The 26,293-nt window shown below is 52.3% G+C and overlaps 1 protein-coding gene across 2 annotated transcripts; it reads left to right on the top strand.

The window, feature by feature from the left end:
- Nucleotides 1-569: 569 nt before the first annotated feature.
- samd4a (sterile alpha motif domain containing 4A) lies at nt 570-26,231 on the top strand. 2 transcript variants are annotated; one of them, XM_047031038.1, is made up of 8 exons: nt 570-979; nt 17,943-18,545; nt 21,646-21,927; nt 23,759-23,868; nt 24,154-24,240; nt 25,188-25,425; nt 25,818-25,903; nt 26,090-26,231. In XM_047031038.1, the coding sequence occupies exons 1-8, from the start codon at nt 784-786 to the stop codon at nt 26,210-26,212; spliced, it is 1,725 nt and encodes a 574-aa protein (XP_046886994.1). In that variant the 5' UTR covers nt 570-783; the 3' UTR covers nt 26,213-26,231. The 2 variants fall into 2 exon arrangements, with proteins under 2 accessions (XP_046886994.1, XP_046886995.1); XM_047031039.1 differs by lacking the exon at nt 21,646-21,927.
- The last annotated feature ends 62 nt before the right edge of the window (nt 26,232-26,293 follow it).

The raw sequence follows: 26,293 nt of genomic DNA, 5'->3' as shown, positions 1-26,293 counted from the left end.
AACATTTGTTGCCGTAGCCATTAAATGTGATTAGCCTACAATGCCCATGTGTATCAGTTATCGAATCCTCAAGTAAAGAAAGTATGATCGAAGAAACAAGGTTGTTTTTTTTGCGTGTGACTTTGTTGTGTGTGTGTGTATTTGTGTATCCAAATGTGTGTGTGTGTGTGTGTGTTAGATATCCCTCTGAGCAGTTTTTCTGGTTGCAGGCCTAAGGGGGATCCCTGAGGAAGATGTCCATGTGGGTAGACCAGGTGTGACAGCGCATGCTGAAGTCAATCTGAATCTCCTTCAAGCCAAGTCCCTCTGGTCCAGGTGGGTCCTGGGAAACACCTGGCGACAGAAACACCTGAGAAACACCGTCTCTTCCCGCCCCACCCTCAACAGTCGAGCCCCGACTATGCTGCACCACCTGAACTGAGTGGATCAAACCCCTCATGCCCCAAGTACGACCACCCGACAGCCCCCCAGCCCCCCTCGCTGACCGCACCCCAACCCCCCTCCCTGACCGCACCCCAGCCCCCCTTGCTGAGCGCACCCCAGCCCCCCTCGCTGACAGCCCCCCAGCCTCCCTCGCCGACAGCCCCCCAGCCTCCCTCGCCGACAGCCCCCCAGCCTCCCTCGCCGACAGCCCCCAGTGAACCAGCTGCAGGAGAGAACAAGCTCGCGTTCTGAGTTCACCCACCATCTCCCCCCCCCCCCCACCCCCCCGTCGACGACCCGAGAGGGAGGGGAGCCCCCCCGCCCCCCCAAAACGCTCACACACACCTGGCCCCCCGGATCATGATGTTTCGTGACCAGGTGGGTGTCCTGGCCAGCTGGTTTAAAGGGTGGAATGAGTGTGAGCAGACTGTGGCTCTGCTGTCCCTGCTGAAGAGGGTGAGCCAGACCCAGGCACGCTTTCTCCAGCTGTGTCTGGAACACAGCCTGGCCGAGTGCACGGAGCTCCACGTGCTGGAGGGGGAAGCCAACAACCCAGGTAAGGCCCCCTGGGAAGCATGGGGAAGCATGGGGGAGGGGCCACCCCACATGGGGGAGCCCCATCCACACACATACACAACCACACAAACGCACAACTTCAAACGCACACATACACAACCACACGCACACACAACCTCAAACGCACACATACACAACCACACGCACACACATCCTCAAACGCACACATACACAACCACATGCATACACAACCACATGCACACACAGGGCTTGATATTAACTTTTTGGCTTACCGGTCAAAATGGCTGATGGATAAAAAATTAAATAAAACCTAGCCAATAATATTTTTTGCGGCAAAAATTAAACCTGGCATTTCAGACGTACTCTGAAATTGTTTGACATAAACAACCGTTACCTATGATTTTAATATCATTGTAAATCACTCTCAGATTGGATTAAACTAAATCAACCAATTTTACTTTTTGAAATAATGTATTAATTCAGGGGGTTCCAGGGACCTACTACTCCTCTTGCTCAATGTGAGATGGGTTGTCCTTGTTCATGAGGTTTGGTCTTCGCATCAGACCAGCTGGCTAATAGCAGAATTCCCATATCTCTTGAAATGCCCTGCTTGACTTTTTTGGTGTAAAACTTTTGTTGTAGAATTGACCGAACTGTAAAAGTATGAACTTTGTGACATGACGCGACCAAGAAAGAGACATGGCTGCCGCCTAGTAAGACTGTGGTCTATCTGGCGACGCAGTCACTCAAATGTCAAGACTTTCGTGACCCAAATCAAAATTCTGATGTGACAGATCAAGGGGAATTGCTTTATCTCTTAAATGCTGTCATCCTCAAACTCTTTTGTCTTTTTAAAATCTAACTATTTGTATTATCCGTGTCATTCTCAAGCTGTTATCTTCCCGGTTCTGCCACCTAGATGCGCGCACAACTGTTCATGTTGGCGTTGCAAGCTTTTTAAAATCATGACGTGCGCGATAGTCGGGAAGTGTATTCCGCAAATTCACTCGCCAAATGGCAGAGCATCGGACACAATTAGGTCGCCAGCCCAAAAATCTACACGCCATTGGCGCTTGCCGGGTGCCAATTTCTAGCCCTGCGCACACACAAACACACACATACATACACACACACACACAACCCCACACATACACAAACACACACGCCCGTACTGAAACACGCACACACAAACACACATGCACAAATACTGAAGTTTATAGTGTGAGACAGGCCTGTGGTCAGACCAAAGCATACTCCCTGAGTACTAACTCCAGGTATGAATCAGCGATCTTGTCATAGAACAGAATGCAGCTGTACAAGTAAAGACTAGGGTGCACGCGAATAACAGAGAGGAGTTCAGAGGTGAGAAAAAGGTTGTTAGACTGGTGCCGTCACGTTAGGCTGTGCTTGTCTGATTTAATGCTCCTTTCAGGCTCTGTTGGCTGGGGTTAAATCGGTCGACGAGGCTGACTGGTGGTGGTGGGGTTTGTTGCATCAGGCTGGTGTGTGGCCATGGAAACAAAAACCCTGGCAACTGGCTCATAAAAGAGGAGCATGATAGGGGCTGTGGGGTGTCATGATGATGCAAAACAACAGCGTGTGCTTGGGTACACTACACATCCGCCTGCCCACAGCACTGTTTGAATTTAGCTTTGGTGATAAGACACACACACACACACACACTCGTTCTCTCTTCCTCTCTCTCTCTCTCTCTGGATTACATGGTGCGCTTTAGTGCAGCACGCTCCATGTTATTGTTCAATACAAAGATTGAGACTTCAGAGGCGGCATGTGAAGTTGTGAACAGGGGGTCTGTTGCCAGCCCTCTGCCCGGGGTACGACATCACCAGAGATCAAAGGGGGCTTGGCATGGGCGGGCACAGTCAGGCTGTTTTCACACCAGCAGCAGCTCACACTACATTTACATTTAGTCATTTGGCAGACGCTCTTATCCAGAGCGTCTTACAGTAAGTACAGGGACATACCCCGAGGCAAGTAGGGTGAAGTGCCTTGCCCAAGAACACAACGTCATTCGGCTCGGCCGGGAATCGAACTGGCGACCTTCAGATTACAAGCCCGATTCCCTAACCGCTCAGCCACCTGACTCCCACTTAGGGATCTTCCCTCTTTTGGAGGATGATTATGCAGGGGCAAGTGCTGAGATTGTCGTACTGTATTTTTTAACTTGTTTTCGACCTTTACTTTTGGAGTCACAGTTTGTGACGCCATATAGAATGTATAGAAAATGACTTGATCAAACCAGGGTTGGTCCTTTTCCTCCTTGTGGAAGCCTGTGAGATGGAGGGCTGAACAGAGTGTTTGAAGGTGCTGCTGGACCTCCTGTGTTCAACCCTAACCTCACACGACAAGATCTGAGCACGCCATCACCCTTCAGTCTTGTGAGAGGATCACCGGACCTAGACAGAGGGTTAGACCTAGACGGAGGGTTAGACCTAGACGGAGGGTTAGACCTACACGGAGGGTTAGACCTAGACGGAGGGTTAGACCTAGACGGAGGGTTAGACCTAGACGGAGGGTTAGACCTAGACACGGAGGGTTAGACCTAGACGGAGGGTTAAACCTACACGGAGGGTTAGACCTAGACGGAGGGTTAGACCTAGACGGAGGGTTAGACCTAGACACGGAGGGTTAGACCTAGACGGAGGGTTAGGGTTAGACGGAGGGTTAGGGTTAGACCTAGACGGAGGACGGAAGGAGATGTTTCCACACGTGGAAACACGGTCTCAGACGCAACCCAACACGGGCTCCCTCCCTCCCTCGTTGACTCAGCCAGCTGAGCGTGAGGCCCCGCCCCACCCAGGCGTCTTCCCAGCGTCGGTGCAGCACTTACGAGTGGTGTCGTTGGGGGAATGGAGTGGTGGCTCCCTCGATACATCTGAGCCTGTCGCTAAGTGTCTCTGGAACTCTGCCTCGTGTGTCATTGTGGTCTGGCTGAGATCCAGAGTTCTACTGGTAAAAACCAAGTCTGAATCACTTTGATACAGCATTATTTTAGCTTAGTAATTATTATTTTTTTGCACTGATTATCTTGAAAGTGTATAAAGGTAATATTGCCAGGGTAAGGTCAGCGGTCTCTAAAGGGTTCATTTGCAGCTGGAAGTTCGAGCGGAGTGGAAAGACACTATTTGGAAAGTGCTGTACAACTTAAATTAATCTGAAATGACCTACTTCTTCCTCTGACTGGAGAGACTCGCTTGCTCCCGGGAGCCAGTGATGCAACTTATTTGCTGCTTGTCACAGCTGTGTGTGTGTGTGTGTGTGTGTGTGTGTGTGTGTGTGTGTGTGTGTGTGTGTGTGTGTGTGTGTGTGTGTGTGTGTGTGTGTGTGTGTGTGTGTGTGTGTGTGTGCAACTTTGTGTCATTTATTTCAGACGCATCATATTTTCAGACTTGTGATTTTGACCCTGTTTGGTAATTTGATGATACTATTTTAAGACTGGTTGTAGCACTGATGTTTCAACTAATTTGAACTCCCAAGTTGCTTACGTAAGTTATAACTTATTCATTCATTCATTCATTCATTCATTCATTCATATAGGACAAGCCCCGTAAAAGTTTTGGGGAGTTATTTTGTCATGTGACATGTTGTTGGAGAGAATACCCTTAGAACCTGCAGTGAATCGGGACCCAAGTGTGAGAAATCATGTTAGAGAGATGACTGAGGGGGGGGGGGGGGGGGCAACCTTCACCCTAATCATGATGAGGACGCAAACACACACACACACCCACATACGTGACTGGGCTTCATCCTTCTCCACCTCTTTTCACTCGTGTGTGTGTGTTCTCTGCTGTTGGTTAGTCAGTGGATATTTCTGCCCTAACTAGGCCTGTGCTGATGACAAACTGGGATGGAAAGCAGCATTCCTGGCTGACGTCACAACCGGACTCTGGTGGGGATACTGTCTAGGAATGTGGGCACGGCGGGGCGTGCGGAGAGAGTGAGAGAGGGAGTGAGAGAAGGGGAGTGAGAGAAGGGGAGTGAGAGGGAGAGGGAAAGGAAGAGAGGGAAAGAGAGAGAGAGGGAGAGGAAGAGGGGGAGGGGGGGAGAGAGGGGGAGACGTCACAGGCGGAGGAGGAAGGCCTTTCCAGTCGAGGAAAATCACTCTGTCGTTAAAAAAGGAAAAATCCCTTTAGCGAGTTCAGATTGTTGGACGTTGTGATTGGACATTAGGGAAGGGGGGAGGAACCTGTGTATGTCCGGTTCCGTATCAGGGTCGTAGTTCACAGACAGGTATTTAGGCGCTTAGAGTTGGGTGTAGGCATGTTTTATACAGGTGTATGCCCACACTCAAACAAACACAGACATGCGCAGCCTTAGTTCAGCCAACCTTCTCTTCCTCCGCCGTCCATCCGCCGGTCCTCTGATAGGTCAGGATGTTCCATCTCACCCACGCGTGACCAGGCCAGTTATTTCTGGACGTGTTGCGTGTTCTGTGAACTCATTCAGAATCTCGGGAGCGGAGGAGAGAGAACCTGCCAAAATTCCGTCCCTATCCTCCACCAGTCTCGATCCCTCCCTCCCTCCCCTTTCAGTGTGAGGCTAGCCTGACGGAACACAATAACTTCTAACCAGGACATTTTAACTGGCTTGTATCGATTTCTGTGGGAGGTTGAGTGAGTGTGACTGGAAGTAATAGATGGATAGATGGATCAGAGTACAATCAGATTAGTAGTGAACTGGCTTGTGAGTGGGATCCTACAGGGTGCTTACTCCTAGGGGGGGGGGGGGGGGGGGGCGTGAGGGGGGTGAGGGGCGTGAGGGGGTGGGGGGGGTGAGGGGGTGGGGGGCATGAGGGGGTGGGGGGCATGAGGGGGGTGAGGGGGCATGAGGGGGTGGGGGGCGTGAGGGGGTGGGGGGGGGTGGGGGGCATGAGGGGGTGGGGGGCGTGAGGGGGTGGGGGGCATGAGGGGGGTGGGGGGGCATGAGGGGGTGGGGGGCATGAGGGGGGTGAGGGGGCATGAGGGGGTGAGGGGGCGTGAGGGGGTGGGGGGGGGGTGGGGGGCATGAGGGGGTGGGGGGCATGAGGGGGGTGGGGGGGCATGAGGGGGTGGGGGGCATGAGGGGGGTGGGGGGGCATGAGGGGGTGGGGGGCATGAGGGGGGTGAGGGGGCATGAGGGGGTGGGGGGCGTGAGGGGGTGGGGGGGGGTGGGGGGCATGAGGGGGTGGGGGGCGTGAGGGGGTGGGGGGGGAGGGGGTGGGGGGGGGGGGGGCGTGAGGGGGTGGGGGGGGGGGGGGCATGAGGGGGTGGGGGGCATGAGGGGGTGGGGGGGGGTGGGGGGCATGAGGGGGTGGGGGGGGGGGGTGGGGGGCATGAGGGGGGTGAGGGGCATGAGGGGGGTGACGGCAAGGGTGGGACCGGACCCCTAGTGAGCACATGCTTTCTGTCAGTGTGTGCATGCGTGAGTTTAGTGTTTCAGGTGAAGAGGCTGGTGACCGACCAAGCTAGCCTTGAACCAAGCTGAGGGAACTGATGTATCCTCCTCCCCCTCCCCCTTCACAAGCAGCTGGCCAGGCCTGGTATTTCTCAGTACAGGGTGGTTCATTGTGTATGGAGGGCTGGTTCAGCGTGCAGACAGGAAGGCACTGCAGATCTATCAGGACCAGAAAACACGCAGGGAAACCTGGGGTTGGCTGGGGACAGAGCAGGGGACGCGTCTGTATGTCTGGGGGCATTGTGAGTCCCTTCCTTACAACACACACATGCACACACACTTCACTCCCACACACACACACATCAATTATGACTTCTCTAGTCTTGAATGAAGGTGACATCCACAACAAGGCTCCCCCTCAGCCACCTGACAGCTGATTGGCTGACAGCTCCAGAGCCAGGCTCAGCCAGGATGACATCAGGGGGCCCAGTCAAAAGCCCATGGCAACGGTTGCCGTGACATCAGCGCAACAGGGGACTGAGTCCCCGGTGGGTGGAAATGACCTCAGTCCTTCAGCACATCCAGAAAGAAGCTGTGTTTAGAGTCTGGTCTGGCCTAGTCTGGTCTGGTCTGGTCTGGTCTGGCCTAGACTGGTCTGGTCTGGCCTAGACTGGTCTGGTCTGGCCTAGACTGGTCTGGTCTGTCTTAGACTGGTCTGGCCTAGACTGGTCTGGTCTGGCCTAGACTGGTCTGGTCTGGCCTAGACTGGTCTGGTCTGTCTTAGACTGGTCTGGCCTAGACTGGTCTGGTCTGGCCTAGACTGGTCTGGTCTGGCCTAGACTGTTCTGGTCTGGCTTAGACTGGTCTGGTCTGGCCTAGACTGGTCTGGTCTGTCTTAGACTGGTCTGGCCTAGACTGGTCTGGTCTGGCCTAGACTGGTCTGGTCTGGCCTAGACTGGTCTGGTCTGGCTCAGACTGGTCTGGCCTAGACTGGTCTGGCCTAGACTGGTCTGGTCTGGCCTAGACTGGTCTGGTCTGGCCTAGACTGGTCTGGTCTGGCCTAGACTGGTCTGGTGCGCTGGTCTGGTCTGGTGCGACAAATCTAAGTCTAATGTGGCGTATGCTTGAATTGAGTCTAGTTCTAACTTGTGGCTGTTCTGCATGCAGCCTGTATAGCATTGCAATGTTCAAAGACAGTTTGTCCCTTGGGGGCAGTGAAAGCTCTTTAACTGTAAAAGGGTAGATTAGGTCTATGGATTGGCTTGTTCAGAGTCAGGGGGTTGCTGTAGAAGATTCCTGTGGTTTGAAGTGGACCAGGGTTGTCAATAGTCCTTACAGTTGTCACATGGTGCTCCATCTTGACATTTCCCTTAGCATCACACACACACACACACACACACACAGGGGGGGAGGGGATCCTGGAAGCACTTCCTGTCACACACTATACCACACACAATTGGCCACAGGCCACACACACACACAGATGGAGTCGAGATGGTTAGTTCAGTGTGTGGTGTTACTACTTGCTGAAACAACCTCACTGTAGTTGAGCCTTCCTCTATCACCCTTTCTCTCAGAAGTGAAATCCATTGCTCTCGGTTTCTTGTTTGTGGTGTTTACTTTTGTGGTTCTTCAGCAGGTATGAAAGCTTTCTCAGAGAGGAACATAACTGTAATTCTTGTACAAAAGAGGAGAGGTGTGTGTGTGTGTGTGGTGGGCTGGGTGAGTGGGGCTGAATGGGCCCCTGCTTTGGCCTTATAGTGCTCAGGGCTCCTCCAGTCCAGCACAAGCTCACATTCCGGGCATAGCTGCGACTGCACAATGAACCTCACCACCACACCCCCACACTACCTCTCCCCTCACCACCACACACACTGCAGCTTCCACAGGTACACTACCTCTCCCCCCACCCCCTCACCACCACACGCACACACACACACAGGCTACATGCACACACACCCTCAGGCAGACATCTCAATACTAAATTGTGTAGCTCACTGTCCAGACCCTGAACAACAGACTCAGAAAAACTCACTGTCCAGACCCTGAACAACAGACTCCATTTTGGATCGAGGTTGTGTCTGCTGTGTGATCAGCAGGCCTGGTGTAATAGCTGGAGACAGGACAGGACTTCTTTTTTTGTGTGCTGTGTTTCCTGTTCCTGTAGTGGAGAGGATGCTGAAAAAGCGTAGCTCATCCTCAGTGAATAAACAATGGGAGAGCACACACACACACACACACACACTGAGAGGACACGGTGCCTTGCTGCCGGCGTCGGCCTACTGACAGAAGCAGGTGTTTCCTACGGTGCTGTGTGACCAGCTGAGCTCAGTAGATAGTCAGCCGCTCAGCCACGACTATTTCCAAACACGGGATCAGAGGTCATCATTATAAATGGAACCTCTAGGAGGATAACACACACATTTGAGTGGAAGCACAAACTAAAAACACACATCTCACACACAAAAACACACAGGCCGTTTCCATCCACATGGGTTTTCCCTAAAAGGAAGATGACCGCATGCTTAGATTTAACACACTACTATTTCTCCCGGTCTGTGGTTGAGTGTGTGTACTATATGTGTATACAGTCTTGGCTGCACAGGCTGCTTTCTATGACTGACTGATACCTGTCTGTCTGTCTGATACCTGTCTGACTGACTGATACCTGTCTGACTGTCTGATACCTGTCTGTCTGACTGATACCTGTCTGACTGATACCTGTCTGACTGATACCTGTCTGACAGACTGATACCTGTCTGACTGATGTCTGTCTGACTGCTACCTGTCTGTCTGACTGCTACCTGTCTGTCTGACTGATACCTGTTTGTCTGACTGCTACCTGTCTGACTTATACCTGTCTGACTGATACCTGTCTGACAGACTGATACCTGTCTGACTGATGTCTGTCTGACTGCTACCTGTCTGTCTGACTGTCTGTCTGACTGCTACCTGTCTGGCCTCAGGGCTTCTCTGAGGAGGGATGCCTGTATTTTCTCATTCTCGGTCGCTCTCTCCTTTTAGTTTCTCTCTCTCTCTCTCTCTCTCCCTCTTTCTCCTTCTGTTTCTCCCTGTCTCTCCTTGAAGGAGGTGTTGTGATCCAACCTTCTCCAGCTCTACTGCTCCTCTCTTTTTCAGTCACTCCTGCCCTTTTCTCTCCCTCCTTCCTTCACCTTTCCTTCTCACAGAAAGCTACGCTATATCAGTCTCACTCTGTTACAATCTGGCATTAATTCACATCTCTTTTTATCTTGACACCATCATCATTTTTGCCTCACCCCTCTCTCTGGAATGACTCACCTTTCTCTTTCTCATTCTTGCCTTTTTAAATTACATTTTTATCTTTCATTACGTTCTCTTCCTTCCTCGCCTCTTCTCTTCCTTTCTGGAAGGTGTTTCCTTTTCAGCCTAGGCACACTCAGTTTCTTGAACCACCAGCATTCCTTCTTTAACCTGCCTATTGTACAGTCAACATTCCCCCTCCTCATTCCCCCCTCCTTCCTCACCTTTCACCCGGATCCGAGACGTGTGCCTATGCGAGGCCCAGGCTTGTGCTGGGGCCTGTGGGGGCCTGCCTGCTCTGCCTGTCTGGACCCAGCCCTAACCCCGCTGCCACTAGGGGAGGGAGGGGCTGCCGGAGGCCTGCCATGAGCTCATCCCGACACACACACACACACACACACACACAGCAGCACACACACAGAAGTAGGAATACACACACATACACACACACGCACACAGTCTCTGTCTGTCTAGAGCTTTGTCTCTGCTTTTCTTTCGTACTCAGCCACTCGCCCAGTGGTGTGTGTCTGCTCTCTCTCTCTCACTCACTCACTCACTCACACACACACAGCGATCGCAGCTTTATTTCTCCCCTCACCCACCCTCACTGTCAGTCTCCCCACATTACACAAAAAATGTGAAACACTGGAAGATTTGTGTGTCCGTGTGAGGAAGTGCCCTGGGGCAGGGGCTGGGGCAGGGGCTGGGGCAGAGGCAGGGGCTGGGGCAGAGGCAGAGGCAGGGGCTGGGGCTGGGGCTGGGGCAGAGGCAGGGGCTGGGGCGGACGAGGGTCCGTGTCACCAAGCCAAGAGGAGGGGTGGTGGGGGAGGGGGAGGTGATGTATGCTTCTAACCAGGGGCGTTTGGGATGCAGCGATCAAGCTGATCAGCCCAACTAGGAAGCTGTACATTCTTCAGCTGGACCTGTGGTATGCCAGCACATTCCCCTCTGCTTAGCTGCAGACTCAGGAAGGACGCAGGGAGGAGAGCTTTTCCTTTCTCCTTCTCCCTCTCCTCCTCCTCCCTCTCCTCCTCCTCCTCCCTCCCTCCCTCTCCTCCTCCTCCCTCCCTCTCCTCCTCCCTCCCTCTCCTCCCGTCTTTTCTTTCCTTTCTGTCCCTCAAAGTTTTTCCCTCTCTCTCGACTTCCTCAGTTCGATCCAAACTGCCTTTTTCCAAGCAGGACGTTTTCCCTGTCTTTGAGTTTCCTCTCCTGGAAAATCTTCCCTGTTTAAGAGTGTGTGTGTGTGTGTGTGTGTGTGTGTCCAGAGCTCAGTGGAAGGTTATTCTTTCTTTCAGAGGGAGTAGGGGTCTCTTACCCAGCCACCTATTTAGGCTGCTTGTCTTCCTCTGTCTCTCTGCTTGTCCCAGATGATTCAGTCCTTTTCAGTCCTGCTGATTAAACCTCACTTGGTGTTTTTCATTCAGATAGCTGGTGTTGGTCTGTCAGCCTGGTGCTTCTCATTGTTGTGGGTCAGGAGGACACAACTCACACACTCACACACACACACACTCACTCACTCACTCACACTCACTCACACACTCACGCACAAGAACACAGAGACGAGACGTCAAATCCGAGACACAGAAACTGACCCCTACACACACACAGACACACGCACAGACACACGCACAGACACACACAGAAACACACACAGACACACACATAGGCACACGCACAGACACACACAGAAACACACACAGACACACGCACAGACACACGCACAGACACACACAGAAACACACACAGACACACGCACAGACACACGCACAGACACACACAGAAACACACACAGACACACGCACAGACACACGCACAGACACACACAGAAACACACACAGACACACGCACAGACACACACAGAAACACACACACACACGCACAGACACACACAGAAACACACACAGACACACGCACAGACACACACAGAAACACACACAGAAACACACATAGGCACACATTAACAGAAAACCCCACCAAAACATGGAAACATGCCGAAACAGACACACACACACACACACACAGACACACACACACACACAGACACAGACACACACACAGACACACACACACACACACACACAGACACACACACACACCACCAGCCCTCATGTTGGTCCTAAGAGAGTAAAGGAACACTGTGTGTTGAGTCAACAACTATAAAAAGACAGGGTAGAACACTGGAGGAAGGTTTGTTTTGCTAACAGGACGACTACAGCACTGCAGCTCATGAGCCCTAATGCTGTCCTGTCCTGTCCTGTCCTGTGGGGGGATGGGGGGGGGGCATGAGGAGAGGGATGGGGGGGGGCATGAGGAGAGGGATGGGGGGGGGGCATGAGGAGAGGGATGGGGGGGGGCATGAGGAGAGGGATGGGGGGGGGGCATGAGGAGAGGGATGGGGGGGGCATGAGGAGAGGGATGGGGGGGGCATGAGGAGAGGGATGGGGGGGGGGGCATGAGGAGAGGGATGGGGGGGGCATGAGGAGAGGGATGGGGGGGGCATGAGGAGAGGGATGGGGGGGGCATGAGGAGAGGGATGGAGGGGGGGGCATGAGGAGAGGGATGGGGGGGGCGGATAGTAACACATGTACACACGTGTGTGTGTGTGTGTGTGTGCTCGTTGGCAGGATGATTTTCGATGGATGTGCCTGGACACCCCTGCTCTGGGTGTGATGGTGGTGTGTGTGTGTGTGTGTGTGTGTGTGATGATGGATGTGCCTGGACACCCCTGCTCTGGTATAAATAGGCCGTTATCTGTCGCCTGTGCTGTTGGGTCAGTGTGGGATGTGGAGCAGCCTATTTATAGAACAAGGAGAATCATGTTGTCTGACAAACCGTTTCTATACACACAGACATGGGAGGATGTCTGTGTGTACGTTTGTCTGTTGTGAGGTGTGTGTGTGTGTGTCAGATTTGTGAACAGTCACATTCTCTCTGAGACTATCGCTTGTGAGTTGCAATGCCAGCATTCCTGTCCAGTTGACCCAGGGTGGGGAGGCCTGTAGGCCCCCCAGGGGGGTCAGAGGGGGCTCCTCCTGGGCTGGGGATGTCTACATCACTCCCTTCCTATCCAACTCTCTGGATGATCCCTTATTTTCAACTACTGTCCTTAAAATATAGGTATTTTTCTTCTGTAGTCTTCTGTTTGGCAGTCTGCAGTGCCTTGCTATGGACACGCCCTGTGTGTGTGTGTGTGTGTGTGTGTGTGTGTGGGTGGGTGGGTGTGTATATTTACCAAATACAGTGCCCTCCAAAAGTATTGGAACAGTGAGGCCAATTCCTTTATTTTTGCTGTAGACTGAAAACATTTGGGCTTGACATCAAACGATGAATGTGAAACCAGAGATCAACGTTTCAGCTTTTATTTCCAGGTATTTACATCAGGATCTGATGCACAAATTAGAAAATATCACCTTTTTGTTCAAACCCACCCATTTGTCACGTGAGCAAAAGTATTGGAACATATGACTGACAGGTGTGTTTTGTTGCCCAGGTGTGTCCTATTACATACATTATTCAATCAATAAATACCACTGAATGTCTACACTCAGGTTCAGATTGGGTAAGATAGGTTTTGTCTATGCAGACTGTATTCAGAGGTGAAAACAACATGAAAACCGGAGCGCTGTCTTTGGGTGAAAAACAAGCAATTGTGAGTCTTAGAGAAGATGGAAAATCAATCAGAGCCATTGCAGAAACATTGGCCATAGCCAGTACAACCATTTGGAATGTCCTGAAGAAGAAGAAAACTACTGGTGTACTAAGTAACAGACGTCGAACAGGTAGACCAAGGAAAACATCAGCAGTTGATGACAGAAACATTGTAAGAGCTGTAAAGAAAGAACCTAAAACAACTGTTAGTGAGATCAGCAACAACCTCCAGATGGCAGGAGTGAAGGTATCACTATCTACTGTTCGCAGAAGACTTCATGAACAAAAGTACAAGGGCTACACCAGAAGATGCAAACCACTCATTAGCAAGAAGAATAGGAAGGCCAGGCTGGAATTTGCCAAAAAGTACAGAGATGAACCTCAAAAATTCTGGGACAAAGTTTTATGGACTGATGAGACAAAGATTAACTTTTACCAAAGTGATGGAAAGGCTAAAGTTTGGAGAAAGAAAGGAACTGCTCATGATCCCAAACACACAAGCTCATCTGTGAAACACGGTGGAGGTAATGTCATGGCTTGGGCTTGCATGGCTTCTTCTAGGACGGGCTCATTAATATTCATTGAGGATGTAACACATGATGGCAGCAGCAAAATGAACTCGGAAGTCTACAGAAACATTTTGTCTGCCAATTTAAGGAAAGATGCAACCAAACTGATTGGCAGAGCCTTCATCATGCAGCAAGATAACGACCCAAAACACACTGCCAAAACAACAAAGGAGTTCATAAGGGGCAAGAAATGGAAGGTATTAGACTGGCCAAGTCAATCTCCAGACTTAAACCCTATAGAGCATGCATTTTACCTGCTTAAGAGGAGACTGAAGGGAGGAACCCCACAAAACAAACAACAACTGAAAGAGGCTACAGTGAAAGCCTGGGAAAGCATCAAAAAGGAAGAATGCAAAAGTTTTGTGACGTCAATGGGTCACAGACTTGCTGCAGTTATTGAAAGCAAAGGATTTGCAACTAAATATTAAGTCTTATTCACTTAAATATGTTTTAAGTATATCTGTTCCAATACTTTTGCTCACATGACAAATGGGTGGATTCAAACAAAATGTGATATTTTCTTAGTTGTGCATCAGATCCTGATGTAAATACCTGGAAATAAAAGCTGAAACGTTGATCTCTGGTCTCACGTTCATTATTTGATGTCAAGCCCAAATGTTTTCAGTCTACAGCAAAAATAAAGGAATTCGCCTCACTGTTCCAATACTTTTGGAGGGCACTGTACATTGTAATACCTGGCACAGGAGTTCAATAAACACTGAACACCTGAATGACATGTGGGGAGAGAGGAAGTGGTAGATGTTAGTAGATAAGGAGCCAGATCAAAACAGGTCTGTGTTTATAGTAAATGATGTAAGACTGTTTTGGTGTGTGTGTGTGTGTGTGTGTGTGTGTGTGTGTGTGTGTGTGTGTGTGTGTGTGTGTGTGTGTGTGTGTGTGTGTGTGTGTGTGTGTGTGTGTGTGTGTGTGACAATCACTGTCCTCTTGACCCAGGGCTTTCATCTGCCGGGCAAAAGCTGCTATTTTAGGATGAGAGGATTAGAAGGATAAGTTGGGTCTGACAGAGGCAGAATACAGCAGCGTTCACCTCCAATACTGTACTGTTTCATCAAGACTGTCCTCTCTCTCTCTGTCTCTGTCTCTCTCTGTCTGTCTCTCTCATTGTCTCTTTCTCTGTGAGAGAGAGAGAGAGAGAGTGAATGAGAAAGACAGAGACGTAGATTGAGAGAAACGGCCTGTTTAGTGTACGGAGCTCTTCCTCTCCTGTCTGTCAGCCAGCGGTGGAGGGCAGGCGTGTCTGTGCCCTGGAGCTGACTCAATAAACACCAGTCAGCATTCAGACGGAGGGCGGAGGGAAAACAAGAGCGAGGAGGGGGGGGGGAGGGGGTGGTGGTAGAAAGGGCTAAAGACTCAGTCTTTTTAGAGAGAGGGAGGATTAGAACAAGTTGGATGGGGGCGTGAAAGAGTAGGGTGGAGAGAGAGGGAAAGAGAGAGAGAAAGAGGGTGGAGAGAGAGAGAAAGAGGGTGGAGAGAGGGAAGGAGGGAGGGGTTGGTCTGTTCCAGGGAGGGGAGGGGAGGAAAGCCTACTCACCCCCCTCCACTGTCTGCTGTCTCTTTCTCGGTTTCCCCTTATTTTCCCTCCCTTTTCTCAAGTTGGATGAGGTTAGCATTTGACCCCGTGGGGTCAGCGTGGGGGAGGGGAGGGGGAGGAGGAGCCTGACACAGATTTCAGAACTCTCACTCACACACATTCCTGTGAAGTCGGCCAGCAGTGTTTCCCCAGCCGGTGAACTTTGACCCTGGCTGGCCTTCTTAGCGACATCTGTGATAGGGCCTCCGTCTGCATGTCTTTGCTGTCCCCCCCCCCCCGCCTCCCCCCCTCGTCAGAGGAAGTGGACCTTGTTCTTGTTGACACTTGTCCTCTGTGTATTTCCCTAAATAATCACCCAGTAGACTGTCAGCCATTGGCTTCAACCACGCTCTCAGTATTTGAGACACCGAGGGTGCTAAGCGTTAGTGGCATCCCAGCATCTGTTTATCCATCCTCACATACAGGGAGCAGCATGGGATGCTGACTTGTCAGCAGAGTCCATACGACTTCATGACAAAGCAGGGTGGGCGGTGAGGCGTCGCTGGCACCCAAGGATGACGACAGTGACACAGAGAGAGGAAGACGGAGGATTCTTTATGCAAACTCAGAGAGGAAGTGAGGAGGGGAGAGGGAGGGGGTTCAGAAGGGCACAGGAAGTGAAGGTCCCAGGGATGAGAAGACCATTGTGTTAGCCGCCCACTGCCACAGCGCTGACAGAACGATCCCTGCCCGGATTAAAGACAGGAGAGAGGGAGAAAAGAGGGGAGGACAGAAGAGATGTGGACAAGATGGAGGGAGGAGGCGGGTCAGGCCTGGAGGCTCTGCATTTAGGACGAGGGTGTTACTGAGGGTCAGGACATGATTACCACACCCACTGGACCCTAGCCCAATACCACAGTCACCCAGCAGCACACACACACACACTGTATACACACACACTGTATACACACACACTGTATACACACACACTGTAAACACACACACTGTATACACACACACTGTATACACACACACTGTATACACACACACTGTATACACACACGCATATATACACACACACTGTATACACACACACTGTATACACACACGCATATATACTCGCATACACCCCCCCCCCCCCCCCCCCCCCCCCCCGCTCATTTAAAGGATCATTGAATCGAAGGATTGCGTCAGCGCCTCAGGGGGTTGTGGTTAGTCACTCCCCCTCCCCCCCCCCCCCCCTCTGCAGTCAGTCTGGGGCCCTTGTGACGGGTGCTCAGTAAAAATGGCCGAGCCAGAAAAAGGTCTCTCAGACGGGGACACCTAATCATAGGAGGCCAGAGAGCAGGGGTGGCAACAGTCCCCTCTCCTGTGTCCTCCCTCTCTCCTCTCCTGTGTCCTCCCTCTCTCCTCTCCTGTGTCCTTCCTCTCTCCTCTCCTGTGTCCTCCCTCTCTCCTCTCCTGTGTCCTCCCTCTCTCCTCTCCTGTGTCCTTCCTCTCTCCTCTCCTGTGTCCTCCCTCTCTCCTCTCCTGTGTCCTCCCTCTCTCCTCTCCTGTGTCCTCCCTCTCTCCTCTCCTGTGTCCTCCCTCTCTCCTGTGTCCTCCCTCTCTCCTCTCCTGTGTCCTCCCTCTCTCCTGTGTCCTCCCTCTCTCCTGTGTCCTCCCCCTCTCCTCTTTCACAATGTTAAGGAGATTCTACCTGTCATCTTTCCCACAGTTCATTGCACTGGACAGTTTCAAGCAACATGCAAACAGCAGAGGCTTCTTCTGTGGTTTTGTGTGTTGGTCGATTTCCTCTGGAATATTAATGAGTCGCGGAGGTGACCTTGCCATGACCCCTGAACCACAAACACTGTACAAGGGCCACAATACTACAATACTGAGCTTTTCTTCTGAGTGGCACTCTCTGCTGTAGAGTGCTGTTTCTACTTTTTTTCGCTCTACACTTCTGACCTACACACTGTGCTGAACGAGGCAAAAATAATGAGAAAAGTTGAAATTAGAATAGGGGAGATTGTGTGAGTTGTGAGAGGACTTGGAGAACAAGCGTGACGTATTTGCTGAATCACTGGAAGTGTGGCCCACAGTGCTGAATGACTCGGTCTGTGTCATATGATATGTCAGTGTTTACGCTCCTGAACAATGGTGTATGGTCTACGGCTTGAATCGAAGTTCCACATCGTCTGACAGTCTATCATCTCCTGAAAGAAGCCAGTGTGCTTGTGTTTGAGCCGTCACCGTGTATGGAAACAGATTTGTTTTGTGGTGCTTTGGGATTGTTCATTCGTTTTTCTTCACGTGTTTTGGGCGACATGGTAGCGTCGGGACAGGGTGGCAGTCCTGACCTCATGGTTGTGTTTACGTCAGGATGGTCAGGCTGGGCAGAGGGTGGATACCACAAGCTCTATCATCATACGCTTTCTAGAATCCAGCTTTTCATTACACATGTTGCCTTTGTCTCTCTCTCTTGGTCTCTCTCTCTTTTTTTTTTTCTCTCTCTCTCTGTCTCTCTTTTACCTGTTGGCTTACCTGTTGTCTCTCTCTCTCTCCCATGCCAGTGGTGATCAGCCAGTGGGCGGGCGAGCCCAAGGAGCGAGTCATCTCCCTGGTCCTCACCCACCTACCCCTCCTCAAACCTGGCAACACGGAGGCCAAGGGCGAGTACATGCACCTGCTGCCCCGGATCCTGGCACACACCATCGAGCACGGACGCCACCTGGAGGAGTCCCGCCAGCTGCTGTCCTACGCGCTCATCCACCCCGCCACCTCCCTGGAGGACCGTGCTGCCCTGGCCCTGTGGCTTAACCACCTGGAGGAGAGGGCAGCCGCCCGGGGAGACTCCCTGGAGAGACCCCCCGCCCCTCACGGCCTCCACCACCACCACCAGACGCCTCCCTCCACGCTGTCCTCCTCCTCCTCCTCGGGATCCTCCTCCACCAACACCTCGTCCTCCGCCCACCTGTACCCCTTGCAGCACCACCAGCGCTACGGCTCCGACGACAGGCTGAACGGCTGGCAGGGTTCGAGGGACTCCGGGCTGGGAGGGGGCTGGTTGTCCCAGGGGCCGCACGGCTGTGAGAACGGCCACCTGGCCCTGTACCCGTCCTCGTCGGTGCCCGCCACCATCAACACGGTGGGCACAGGCCCGGGGGGGAACACCAGTGAGTTCTCTTTCCTTTCTGCTCTCTTTGCTGTTTCCCCAAAGGCATGTCCCAGCAGCACAAGATGGCTTCCTCTCCTTGTGGTTCCAGGTATTTAGCTTTTGGAAAACTGAATCTGACAGTGAGATGTTTAGCAAAATAAAAGATGCTACAAAGGCATTATTAAGTGTATAAAGTTAGAAAGAAGGGGCGGGGTTTGGTAGTAGGAGAGGTAAGGAGAGCATCTCAGTCTGTTGAGTTGTGGCCTGTGGTTGGTTCCTGGTGGGGGTGATGATCCTGACTGTGATTGGCTCAGATGTCTTCTGCTCTACAGGAAGTGTAGTCAGGGCTCCTCCAAAGCCACGACGACCCGCATGGGTCTCAAGCAAACGACCCATGAGCTGCCTCGCAGCAGGGCAGGGCTACCTCGCAGCAGGGCAGGGCTGCCTCACAGCAGGGCAGGGCTGCCTCACAGCAGGGCAGGGCTGCCTCGCAGCAGGGCAGGGCTACCTCGCAGCAGGGCAGGGCTGCCTCACAGCAGGGCAGAGCTGCCTCGCAGCAGAGCAGGGCTGCCTCGCAGCAGAGCAGGGCTGCCTCGCAGCAGAGCAGGGCTGCCTCGCAGCAGGGCAGAGACACCCTGCTCCTACGGCAGTGTGCGTAGCCCCGCTGATAGATCAGTGAAAGAGATAGCTTAGTGAAAGAGTGGAAGTATTGATAACATCAAGTAACAAGGCCTTCTACCTTCCTACACACCTCCCCCTCTCTCTCCCCCCTCTCTCCCTCCTTCTCCTTTGGGAGTCATTGCCATCCCACTGCCTGATAAAAGGGTGTAAACTTGCATCCGTGTGGAAGTGTGTGTGTGTGTGTGTGTGTGTGTGCACGCCGGACAGGCGGGCGAGGCCGTGCTATAGCTATTCAGATTGGACATATCTGTGGTCAGAGCGAGATATTTCCAGCGAAGAATGCAAGGGTCTTTCTTTCCTGATGAAGAAGACAGCTGAGGATATAAATAAGGGAACATTTAAAACTGTGCGCTGCGCAAGATCCTCTTTTTTATTTTTGACTGCTCGGAGTTTCAGCTCAGCACAAAGGGATGTTTCACAACTCAAACTCAACACACCCCACTCCAGGTCACTGGCCCCTCTGCTCTTCACCAGCAGCTCTGAATCTGACTTAACCAAACCTAAACTCACATACATGACCCAGTCCCATGGTCAACTTCACTTAGATGCTCAGGTAACTGCTAACAAAGAGATGAGGAGTCTAAGCCCTGTTGTCGTAGCTGTGTGACCAGATCAACAGCTTTGCTGTTTTGAGAGGAGGTTCTTCTCTGGGTTCCTTTGACAGCACTACTGGGCAGCACACAGGCGGGGGCTGAAAAGCAGAGCGCGGTGAACGTCTTTTTGTTTACGAGCTGTCAAGTTGGACAAACCCGGACACCGGATCTAGTTTGAGACGGATTAACGGAAGAACTCTGTTATCTGTGTTTCTGTTGACTTTGAGTTTTAATGGGCTCATCCATCCAAGTGTTCCTCAATCCACTCTCATCCTCCCAGTTCTCCTATCGCCATGGTAAAGGGGAACAGAACTGTGTGTCAGCCCCTCACAGCATCCTCCTGCCCCCTCACCTCACCCCACCTCACCCTTTTCTTCCACACCTCCTAGAAACTCTGCCCCACATACCACCCCCATCTCCTCCCCATGTAAGGTAGCCTTTGTGGCAGTCTGTATTTAGGGGAAATGGCTAATATTTAGGGACTGGAACTTGTAATGTTAGCTGGGTTCCTATTTTAGAGAGCAGGCCAGTGAAGTCCTATACATAGCTGGGGTAGTTAGTGTACCACATATAGGGGGGGAGCAGAGGCTGGCAGCCTGGGCTGGCGGGTCACAGCACATACAGCCCTCTCCTGTGCATCTTGTTATTTTGTTTAGTTTGCCCTTTGCCGTCCTCGTCGTGTTCCATCCAGCCTCTTCTGGAACATTCCGTGATGCTCGGAGAAGGTTCCGCGGGTTCCGAAGAATCGCTAACCTGTTGTGTAGGTGGTGGAGTGTGTGGGGGACTGTGTAAACCTCTCTCTCTCTCTCTCTCTGGCTCCTTCCCTCTCCCTCTCTCCATCTCTCCGTTTCACAAATAAAACTAAGAGGAAAGTGTGTTTTTCACCTAGCCAGCGGCACAGCTGTCCTGCGCTTGCCACAATGGTGAACACAGAGAGAGAGAGAAAGAGACAGAGAGAGACATAGAGAGAGAGAGAGACAAAGAGAGAGAGACATAGAGAGACATAGAGAGAGAGACATAGAGAGAGAGACATAGAGAGAGACGGAGAGAGAGACGGGGAGAGAGACAGAGAGAGACAGAGAGAGAGAGACAGACAGGGAGAGAGAGACAGACAGGGAGAGACAGAGAGAGACAGACAGACAGAGAGAGAGACATAGAGAGAGAGAGAGACAGAGAGAGAGACATAGAGAGAAAGAGAGAGACACATAGAGAGAGAGACAGAGAGAGAGACAGAGAGACAGACAGAGACAGAGAGACAGACAGAGACAGAGAGAGAGAGAGACAGAGAGAGAGACAGAGACAGAGAGACATAGAGACATAAAGAGAGAGATGGACAGAGAGGGCATGGTTCCTTCGGGGGCTCCACCACCAACAGAGACTCACGTGGGTCAGAACCTGAACACGATGCAGGCTACTGTGCGTGCGCCCAGGATTCACATTCACGTCTCGGAAACCCAACCCCCCCACCCCTACAGAGTGGTTGAGCTGGGAGGGGGAAGTAGGATGAGGGGCGGGGGGAGAGGGTCATGCTGTCTGTCCATGTCCCAGGCTTCAGGTGCTTGTGAAGCTGTGGAGCCCCTTTCTAACCGTCTGGGTCTCCTACGCCAGCTCTCTTCCCCCCAGCCAGACCCTCGTGTCTCCGAGCATTAGGACAGGTCAATGTAACCAGCCATCCTCCATCTTCCATCCTCCGTCCACCTGCTGTCGGCCTCCTCTCCCTACGGATGGAGAGCCACTGTAGACCGTTGTGATTGGGTGTGTGTGTCTTAGAGTTAGGTCTAGCCGAGCCCCTTTCTAACAGTCTGGGCACCCCCTCCCCCTCTCCTGTTGTCTTGTGTCTTGCAGTCCTGTCAGCCGGCGCGCAGCACAGTCCCCTGAAGCGTTCCGTGTCCCTGACACCTCCGATGAGTGGCCCCTCCAGCCAGCCCCTGGGCCACGGCTGGCTGTCCCAGGAGGACCTGCAGGGCCCTCGGGGCCCGGCCCCAGACCACGCGCCCCTGTCCCCCCAGAGCAGCGTAGCGTCCTCGGGCAGCGGCGGCAGCGAGCCCCTAGAGGAGGGCGGAGGAGGAGGCTGCTGCCTCGCCCTCCACCGCAGCACCTTCTACCAGGAGGGGAGCGGCATGAGGGGTGAGTCAGATTAGCCAGGGAGGGGGGGAGGGGAGGAGGGAGGGAGACAGTTAGGGGGGGAGACAGGGAGGAAGAGGGGGGGGAGACACGGGGGGGAGGAGAAGGGTAGGGGGGAGAGGAGGGCTAACAGGCAGGGAAGAGAAGACGGGAGACAGCTTGGCAAGCAGAGTTGTGTTCCATCCTCTCTGTATCCAAACAAACATCATTGCTATGTCATCCTGTAGTCATTTACAACTCCCATCCCTCATCTGCAACCCCCAAAGTCCACCTGGGTTTGGATCACGTTATCGGAGTGTGTTTGTAGTGCAAGCTAGCCTAAAGTATCGGATGGTTTGGAGAAGGCATCTTGTTACGTTGGTCAGGTTGGGTTAACAAATCTACTGTCTGTCCTGGAGCCAAAGATACTGTCTGCCCTGATCCACATACCCCTGATCTACATACCCCTGATCCACATACCCCTGATCTACCTACCCCTGATCCACATACCCCTGATCTACCTACCCCTGATCCACCTACCCCTGGTGTTCCCAGCATCCTTCCTGCCCCCCCTTCAGAGCTTTCTCACAGTAGCTGTTGCTGCTGCCACATCTGGAAAATCTCATTAAATGTGTTTCTTGATGAGTGTATGGCATGGGCCCTACTCTACACTTTAACTTCCCTCTCCTGGACTATTTCCTCGTCTCCCATCTACCTCACGTTTCTGTGTGTGTGTTCACAGTTTCAGCAGGTGTGCCGTCTATCACAGAAAAGCTCACATGAAAACGCAGAACTGTACCTCCCCGGAGCGCACACACACATCCACACACACACAGGCACACACACACATCCACACACACACACATCCACACACACCCACATGAGCGCTGACACGGCTCTGAGCTGTCCTCAACATGGCTGCTTCACCTCCACGACTGCTGCTAGTGTGATAAGTCTCCCAGGGTGCTAACCGTGTGGAGCTCTGAGCTCCAGTCCTCAGCACGCTCCCCCGTGGTGAAGATCACCAGCTAAGCACTAGCTTCAGCCTTAGTACACAAACATGGGTGATTACTAAGCACCGCTAAGCGTTCTGTAGTGGGAGGCAACCCACATGCACAGAGAGAGGGGGAGAGACAGAGAGAGGGACGTTTCTGCACTGCTCTGCTGTTTCTTTCGCTGTGTCTTTACCTTGTTCGTCCGCTTGGTAACGAGGGTGTGAAAGTATTAAGGTGTATCATGTTCTCATCATCATCATTTATTTATGTCCCCAAAGGACAACTGGTTCTGCAGCAAGACCAGCATACAGACAAACAGTTATGGCATATATTTAAAAACACCATAAAAATACCATACAAAACTATAGAAACCAAACACAACCACAGACAATGTCCCCACTACCTACTTCACTACTGCCCCTGCTCTCCCTCTGAGGTAACCTAGGAGAAATGTTGTTAGCCAGCAGCTACGTGGTGGGAATCAGGAGTTGTAATGTTGACTTGCAAAACGTGACGTGTTTAAGTGCTAAGATCTCTCCAAATATACTGTTGTGTATAAGATTATCTTGTAGGGTGTGTTTCTGTTGCCAGGAAACTGTTGGCATAGTGATATGTGATAGTCAGTGGTTGTACAAACAAGGAATTAACCCATCTGTGTGGTCATACGTCAACGCCAGTAAACAGATTAAGTCCAGCTGTGCCCATGACACACACAAAGATTGATAATCCTGTCTGCCTGTGTGTGTGTGTGTGTGTCTGCCTGTGTGTGTGTGGGTGTGTCTGCCTGTGTGTGTGTCTGCCTGTGTGTGTGTCTGCCTGTGTGTGTGTCTGCCTGTGTGTGTGTGTGTGCGACCCTACAGATGTGCCAGCCTGGCTGAAGAGTCTCCGTCTCCACAAGTACGCGGCACTCTTCTCCACCATGACCTACGACGAGATGATGTCACTGACTGAGCAACAGCTGGAGTCGCAGGTCAGTGGGCGGGGCCTCCACAGGAATGCCGTCTCTCGCGGCAACGTCGAGTCAAGCTGTGTCACGCCATCATCGTGACAAAGTTGCTGAGATGACAAACATGGCTGCCTGTTGTGCTTGTAACCAGTCATGTCCTCTCAGCCACAGAGGGGATTCTGATTGGCTGAGTCAAGTCTCTTCCCTCTCAGCCACAGAGGGGATTCTGATTGGCTGAGTCATGTCTCTTCCCTCTCAGCCACATAGGGGATTCTGATTGGCTGAGTCTTGTTTCCTCCCTCTCATCAGAACGTTACCAAAGGGGCGCGGCACAAGATCATCATCAGCATTCAGAAACTGAGGGAACGCCAGAATATGCTGCGCTGTCTGGAGAAGGTCAGTACCGTGTCCTGGTCTCCTAGTCTGGTCTCCTAGTCTCATCTCCTAGTCTTCTCATCTCCTAGTCTCCTCATCTCCTAGTCTCCTCATCTCCTAGTCTTCTCATCTCCTAGTCTTCTCATGTCCTAGTCTTCTCTATAGCCTGCCCGGTGTAGCTGAAGAAACAGTCAATCACTGAATGGAAGCAGTGCAAGTCAGGAGTCAGTAATGTAGACAGTGACTCAGGAAAACCTTTTTAGGGTCTAAACCAAGATCAGAACTTTTGAGAGCTACATCTGAAAACGCTTCCACCCCCATCTCCACCCCCATCTCCACCCCCACCCCCATCTCCACCCCATCTCCCCACCCTCACCCTCATCTCCACCCCCAACAGCCAACATTGACCGCAGCAGTGTCTGACAATGGCAGTCAAGGACACAGCAGGGGTGTGTGTGTGTGTGTGTGTGAGGTTCTTCTAGGGCCAGCTAATTTCAGGGCTAACCTTTTCAGCAAGGCTTCATTCTAAAATTTGTTACTGCCGCATTTGTAAGCTGGGAAACGAGACACCTGTTTGGTATTTTAAGTTGTTTTATGTGCTGTTCATGTAAGGCCACTCAATACAGACGAGACTGGACGCAGACAGACAGGCCGAAGACAGATAGGAGACAGACAGACAGACAAGACGCAGACTTGAGACAGACAGACAGGACGCAGACAGACAGGAGACAGACATCCAGACAAGACGCAGACTTGAGACAGACAGACAGACAGACAGGACGCAGACAGACAGGAGACAGACAGACAGACAAAACGCAGACTTGAGACAGACAGGACGCAGACAGACAGGACACACAGACTGGTGCAGGAGCAGGGATGAGCACTCTCCAACACTTTCTCTCTCCCTCTGCCTCCCCCGCTCCCTCTCCCTCCCCCCTCCCTCTCTCTCCCTCTCTCTCTGTCTCCAGGATGTATTGGAGGGGGGGAACCTGCGTGCTCCCCTCCAGGAGCTGCATCAGATGATCCTGACGCCCATCAAGGCGTGCGTCACCGACGATCCCTCGCCACAGCGCCCCCTGTTGGGCTCCGAGGGGAAGAGCGCTGCCCCCGGCTCCCACCTGTCCGGAGGAGGAGAGTCAGAGTCTATCTCCACCCACATCCCTGAGGGAGACATCCCTGGACAGTTCACCCGGGTCATGGGCAAAGGTAGCTTTCCCCGCTCGTTTGATGGTTTTCTTTTAATTCAGCGCTTTTGTTTGAGCCGTGCACGGTTCTCTGTTTCCTGGAAAGTGGAAACTGCTAGGGGGAAACTGCTTCTTCTGTAACTCTCTCCACTGTTTCTCCTTCCAACCCTGTCTCTCTCTCCCTCTTTTCCGGTCTCCCTCCCTCTCGCTCTCCCCCTCACCACCTCTCCCTCACCCTTCCTCTCTCTCCCCCTCTCTCCCTCTCTCTCTCTCCCCCCTCTCTCTCTCCCCCTCTCTCCCTCTCTCTCTCTCTCTCTCTCTCTCTCCTCCCCCCCCTCTCTCTCTCTCTCTCTCTCTCTCTCTCTCTCTCTCTCCCCTCCTCTCTCTCTCCCCTCTCTCTCTCTCCCTATCCAGTTTGCACACAGCTCTTAGTCTCCCGGCCAGATGAAGATAATATCAGCTCCTACCTGCAGCTCATTGATAAGTGCCTTATTCATGAGGTAAACACACACACGCACACTCACCTGGTCTGTTTGCTGTGTTTATAATGGGTTGTGTGATTTCCAATGTGTGGAAGAAAGCAACATGTTGACTGAAAATGCTGTCACACGCTGTTTATATCCCTGCTATACTTCCACCATCTGTCCTCCCTCCCCCCCCTCTCCTCTCCTCCCCCCCTCTCCCAGGCTTTCACAGAGACCCAGAAGAAGAGACTGTTGTCATGGAAACAACAGGTGCAGAAGCTGTTCCGTTCGTTTCCAAGGAAAACACTACTTGACATGGCTGGTTACAGACAGCAGAGGAGGTAGGTAGACCTCTCTCACACACGCGCACACACATACGCATGCACACACACACACCACACAGACACATGAACATACACACACACA

Source organism: Hypomesus transpacificus, chromosome 12 (genome assembly GCF_021917145.1).
Source record: "Hypomesus transpacificus isolate Combined female chromosome 12, fHypTra1, whole genome shotgun sequence".
In the NCBI taxonomy this organism is placed as follows: Eukaryota; Metazoa; Chordata; class Actinopteri; order Osmeriformes; family Osmeridae; genus Hypomesus; species Hypomesus transpacificus.
The sequence above is the reverse complement of the archived record's forward strand: the minus strand, read 5'-3'. Positions and strand labels throughout refer to the sequence as shown.

What these genes read in the sequence shown, in the direction of transcription:
- samd4a (XM_047031038.1), top strand. Translation starts at nt 784, where the DNA reads ATGATGTTTCGTGACCAGGTGGGTGTCCTGGCCAGCTGGTTTAAAGGG. An exon ending in AGCAACAGCTGGAGTCGCAG is followed by an intron (nt 23,869 to 24,153) that starts GTCAGTGGGCGG and finishes CCCTCTCATCAG; the next exon opens with AACGTTACCAAAGGGGCGCG. An exon ending in TGCTGCGCTGTCTGGAGAAG is followed by an intron (nt 24,241 to 25,187) that starts GTCAGTACCGTG and finishes CTCTGTCTCCAG; the next exon opens with GATGTATTGGAGGGGGGGAA.